Raw genomic sequence first — 5,595 nt, forward strand, 5'->3', positions numbered from 1 at the left:
TCCATCATTTATTTGGTGACAATTATATACTGAGTGCTGACTCCGAGGGGGCTCTTCAAAAGAGTTAAAGTCATAGCCCTAGCTTTTAGGATGTTTGGTTTGGAGGGTAATAAGATAAGCACAAAAATAATTATAATACAAAGCGGAGTAGGGTCAATAATAATAATAATTAACATCTATTAATATAGTGGTTAAGAGCAGGGTTTCTGAAGTCATACTATATGGTTCAAATCCCATGTGATGTTGGGGAAGTTACTTAACCTGTTTGTTACTTCACTTGTAGAATGCGGACAATAATACCACTAATCTAGCAGGGCTATTATGAGTAGTAAACGAGTTAATACAAGTAGATACTTAGCACAGTATCAGCACATTGAAAATATGCAATAAATAATAGCAAACATTTCTTGAACACTCAATATGTGCCAGGCACTGTGTTAAATGCTTTATATGCATTACTTCACATAAGTTCCACAACGTTGTTTCTACAATTATACCCATTTTACTGAGAGGGTAACTGAGGGGTAGGGAGTTTAGGTAAGTTGCCCAAGATTACATAGCTTGTAAATAGCAAATGCCATAGGAAAGACATATCTATAAAATGGGGATGATGATGATAATACTTATCTTAATGAGAATTAAACAAATTAATATTTGAAAAGTGGTTAGAACAGAGCCTGGTACATAAGGAGGTCTGTATAAGTGGATGTTAAATAAATACAAATTGCTATGGTGATTCAGAGATGGCAATAAATAACTTCCATACATAGAGTCTAAGGAAGGCTTTGGAAAAGGTGATGTTTAAACTGAGTCCTGAAAAGAAAGAAAGAAAGAAAGAGAGGAATGGGGAGGGAGAGAGAGAAAAAGAGGGAGAGAGAGGAAGAGACAGAGAGAGAGAGAGATGAAAGAGAGAAAGAAAAAGAGGCAAGAAGTGGAAGAAAGCTCAGAGTAGAGTATGTAAAAAGAAAAAAGTAATGGGAATAGTTAAGTCTGATTAGGTCAAAAAAATCTCCCCTTTCCTCCAATCAGTCACTGTTTTTTCCAGCTGTACCTCAATATCTCTCTTATCATTTTCCTTTCACCCTGTAGAATCTGCTATCCTTACCCCCTCGTCATCCATTTTACAATATTTATGAAATGCCTCTACGTGCCAGGCACTGTTCTAGGCACTGGGGATACACCAATGAACAAGGCCAAGTCTCAGTTCCTATTCTGCACTATAATAATACTCCAAACTGGATTCCCAGCTTTTGGTTGGCCCTACTCCAACCATCCTTCACACCGCCACCAGAGACTGTAAGATACAGATCTGGTCCAGATACTCCCTTGCTTAAATACCCCTGTAGTATTTTTCCATTATGTTCAGAATAAATTTCAGTCTCCCTAGCATCCTGTTCAGGGCCCTTCACTAACTGGCCCGCACACATCTCCCAGCCTTCACCTCCATGCACTCTGCACTGGAGCCACAGTAAAACTCAAAATCCTGGTACACACTCTTATAAATAAGCACCTGCCGAAAAGACGTAGCCAGAACTCCATCCCTATTTCATCCTTGTACACTGAAACATGCCCCACTCGGCAAGTCTTGGATGAGAAAGCTCTGGTTACCCGACTCCAGCTGTGAGTCTACACAGCACCTCTGAGCGTACACTTCCCCACTGCCCTGGAATCCACAACAGCCAGCGGGTATCCCGCAATCCGGAGGGAGCCGGAAGAGGCGGGGTTTCACGCGCCCCGGGACGCCATCTTGGCTGAGTTGGCCGGAAGTGGCCCTGCGAGCCGGCGTGCGGGCGCGGACTGAGGCTGCGCGGCGGTCGCGCCGCAGGTTCGGCGTTGGGTGCGTTGCGGCAACTGTCCCGAGCCTTTTGCGGTGCCGTCCAGCAGCCGCAAAGCCCCGTCTATCACCTCTCTTAGTCCTCCTCCTGCCGCCCCAGCCACTGTCCAACCCCTCCGCCGGGGTTGGCGCAGCGGCTTGCACACCCCTCGGCCTGGGTACGCGCTCTGCATCTGCCTGCCCGAAAACATGTTGCAGAAATCCGAGAGCGGGGGGTCTCCCCATCCCTCAGGCCGAGGGGAAGAAGGATGGCGGCCATGACGGTGAGACCTAGGCCCTGACCGCCTCGCAGGAGGAGGCCCCGAGCCCCCTCCTGCAGGAGCGCCCCAAGGCGACCTTGGCGCTGTCAGGGAGGAGGGGGCTGCGGAGCCTGCCTTCATCCCGAAAGGCGGGAGGGTCTTGCCTGGCGCAGGGCCTGCCGCCGTCTGGATCGGACGGTGTCCGAGTTGGTGCAGTTCCTGCTCGTGAAGGACAAGAAGAAGAGTCCCATTACTCGTTCCAAGGTAGTGAAATACGTTATCGGACACTTGAAGAATCTGTTCCCCGAAATCATCGCAAGGGCCGCAGAGCATCTGCGGTATGTGTTTGGTTTCGAGCTGAAACAGCTTGGCTGCAGGCACCACACTTACATCTTGATCAACAAACTAAAACCTCTTGAGGAGGAGGAGGAGGATCTGGGAGGAGATGGCCCCAGATTGGGTCTCTTAATGATGATCTTGGGCCTTATCTACATGAAAGGTAATAGCGCCAGGGAGGCTCAGGTCTGGGAGATGCTGCGTCGGTTGGGGGTGCGTCCCTCAGAGTATCGCTTCCTCTTTGGGTACCCGAAGAGGCTTATTGTGGAAGATTTCGTGCAGCAGCGATACCTCAGTTACAGGCGGGTGCCTCGCACCAATCCACCGGAATGAATTCTCTTGGGGTTCCCGAAGCCCTGGAAACCAGCAAGATGAAAGTCCTGGGGTTTGTGGCCAAGCTCCTTAAGAAAGAACCGCAGAGCTGGCCAGTGCAGTACCGTGAGGCCCTGGCAGATGAGGCCAATATGAGGGCTAGGGCTAGGGCCAGTGCTAGGGCCGGCATCCGCCCCTGGTAAGGGCTAGTGGAAAGGTGGCCAGCAGGGTCCCCATAGGTATGGAAGCTGCTGTCTGAGTTATAAGTAGTATAGGTGGGGGGAGGGTCGTTCTTTCTGTAGACGTCTAATTTGTGTAACTAGGATTTAGATTTTGTATCTTGCTACGTTTTGTTAAATTTAATATACTGTTAAGTTGGTATTTATAAATGAGATTGGTTTACTTTTTCCTGTAGGATTTTGTTGTAGAGTTTTGCTGATTTTGTGAAATGGATTGAAAAACTTGACACTCTGTGATCTTGAAATTATGCAGCATTGTAATGCTGCAGTTTAATGGTTTGAAGGAACTCAGCAGTATGATGATCAGGTACCAGGAAAAAAATAGCTGGTTGGTGCCTAGCTTCCCAACACTTTTTGTCTATTGTATAAAGAAAACAGACTGACATGTACCTCTATTTTCTTAGCTATTATAATATCTAGAGAAAAATAAAAATGCAATAAATTAGAAGTATACCCTGGTACATTTAATAAATTTAAACATTTGTTGAGCATGTTCTTTTGCATGTTGCACTATTCGGGAATAGAATGTTGAACAAGATACAAGTCCTACTTTTCGGAACTGGACAGTAAGTAAGTAAACCATAAATTACAGTGTGGTGAGTTGAAGGCTACAGAGGGACGCCTAACCCAGCTGGGATGATTGGGTCAGGCTTGGCTGAGGTTATGTTTAGTCAGACTTCAGGAGGGTGGGGGAAGAGGAAGAAGTTGGATGCCAGAGATGGTATTCAAAATAACATAAGACCACAGGTGCTCCTCAGTGACGTGGGAAGACGACTTGATACCTGGCGGGTCTGGAAAACACCCTGCCTCTGCCAGTGCTCTTGTTCCAGGGCAGTTTATTACAGTGCACGATGATGGTGACTTGGTGTTTGGTCCTCTCCATTTCTCTTCTTTCAGCCTCTACAAGCTTCACTCTTCTACCAAAGCCCTCAGAGAACAAATACTGTAACAATTTTGGAACACTATGTAGTGTGAGTGGAGGGTTCATATGATGTCCCCTGCTACCAAGAAGTTCCACTTCAAGATCTCTCCCCTGGCCCCAGGAAGCCCAGTGCCCTCATCCGTGTTTCTCCCTGCCACTTTCCACCTGCCACCTCCCATTGGAGGAGACTTATATGGCATTCCTCGCATTCTTAACTTGCCATGAAGGGTCATCTACATAAGCAGCTCAGCCCTGTGCCATGCCTACCGCCTTCATTCTGGGAATAAACTCTGCAAAATAGGTACATAGAATAGTAGGGAACATAGAAAGGTGGTAACCAAACCAGAGATGAGCGTAAGGGGGATTGTGAAACTGTCCCCTACAGCTGCCATATGCAGAAGAGCTGCCTTCTCTCTTTACTGCCAGTTTTTTTCTGCTTTCAGTTGTGTCCAAATAGCATTTCTAAGTGTGTTACAGTAGCATGGAATACAAATACTTTGGGACACAGGCCCAGCGATCCAACAAATCAGGTTGAGACCAAAAGCTATAAGCTTATGGGCAAAAAAGTTTACTAATGATTAAAAATGTGACTTCTGTGCAGTTTATAATTCACTAAACAAACAAAAATATTGAGTGCCCACTATATGCCAAGGACTTTGCTGGGTTCCAAAGATTAAAATGGGAAGACTGGTTTTACCCTCAAGGAACGATAATGATGAGAATTTCTCACATTTGTATTTTCTCACAGCTGCTGAGAGGTCAGTGGTTTATGCACCTGAGGATCAGATTACTTGGTAATTTGGCTAAGTCACTTGGTCAGCAAAAGACAGCACCAAGACTAACCCGAGTCCCTTGCCCCCAATCCAGTGTGTTTAATACTAGCACATTGTTCCCCGTCCCTGGCTTCCAACATGTGTGTGATTGTAGTTATCACAATTCCAATAAACAAGCGAGTGTGTAGCTATCTCCAGCTGCTGCTACAGACCTTAAGGGAGTGAGGTAGAGTAGAAATACCCCCTGTTTTACCAGTGCCAGAGGTGACTTCGCTGAAGGTCATACATGTTACATCTGGCAAAGACAGGACTAACAACAGTACCGTTTATTAAACATCTACTGTAGAGCAAAGGCATTTTTTCCTCTACTTTTCACAACCACATTGCAAAGTAGGTATTAACTAAATTCCTCTATTTTACAGATGTTAATGATGGTAATACTTGCCATTTATTCAATACCTAAGAGGGGCCAGCTTTTTAGTGCATTACGTATGTTTTAATGATTTTTATAACAATCTTACAGGATAGATACTATCTGTTCCATTTTGCACCGAGCAACTGAGACTCAGAGAAGTGATAAAGGTCTCACAGATAGTGTATAACAAAACAAAGATTGGAACTGAAGTCTGACTGAGTCAGAAGCCCACACTTTTCGCTGTTTTACATTTCTTCTTGGGACACCCTCCAGACTTAGGTCATTTGTCTTCACACTCACGTTCTTTCTTCAAACACTGCTGGACTGTGTAGCCCAGGTAATTATGACAAGACACTGGCCTCCAGGAGGGTAAAAAGGAGGCTAAAATAAAGTTGGAGAATTATCTGTGCACATAGATCCCTGCTCTGCTCTCTCTCCAGTGTTCTCAGAGTGCTGACTACATGTAGAGGGTGTATTTTTGCTCAACCTCATCATGTCATGCCCTCATAGGCCATGTTGCCTCGA

At 45.6% G+C, this 5,595-nt stretch overlaps 1 protein-coding gene across 1 annotated transcript; it reads left to right on the forward strand.

The window, feature by feature from the left end:
• The first annotated feature begins 1,566 nt into the window (after nt 1-1,566).
• MAGEF1 (MAGE family member F1) lies at nt 1,567-3,411 on the forward strand. Its single transcript, XM_087439411.1, is given in 6 exon segments — nt 1,567-1,578; nt 1,680-2,163; nt 2,166-2,228; nt 2,231-2,738; nt 2,740-2,763; nt 2,765-3,411. Coding segments are annotated over 6 exon segments (1,251 nt in total). The 3' UTR covers nt 2,925-3,411.
• The last annotated feature ends 2,184 nt before the right edge of the window (nt 3,412-5,595 follow it).

The sequence above is a fragment of the Ceratotherium simum genome, chromosome 15 (genome assembly GCF_057802395.1).
Source record: "Ceratotherium simum simum isolate JZ-2026a chromosome 15, ASM5780239v1, whole genome shotgun sequence".
Taxonomy (NCBI): Eukaryota; Metazoa; Chordata; class Mammalia; order Perissodactyla; family Rhinocerotidae; genus Ceratotherium; species Ceratotherium simum.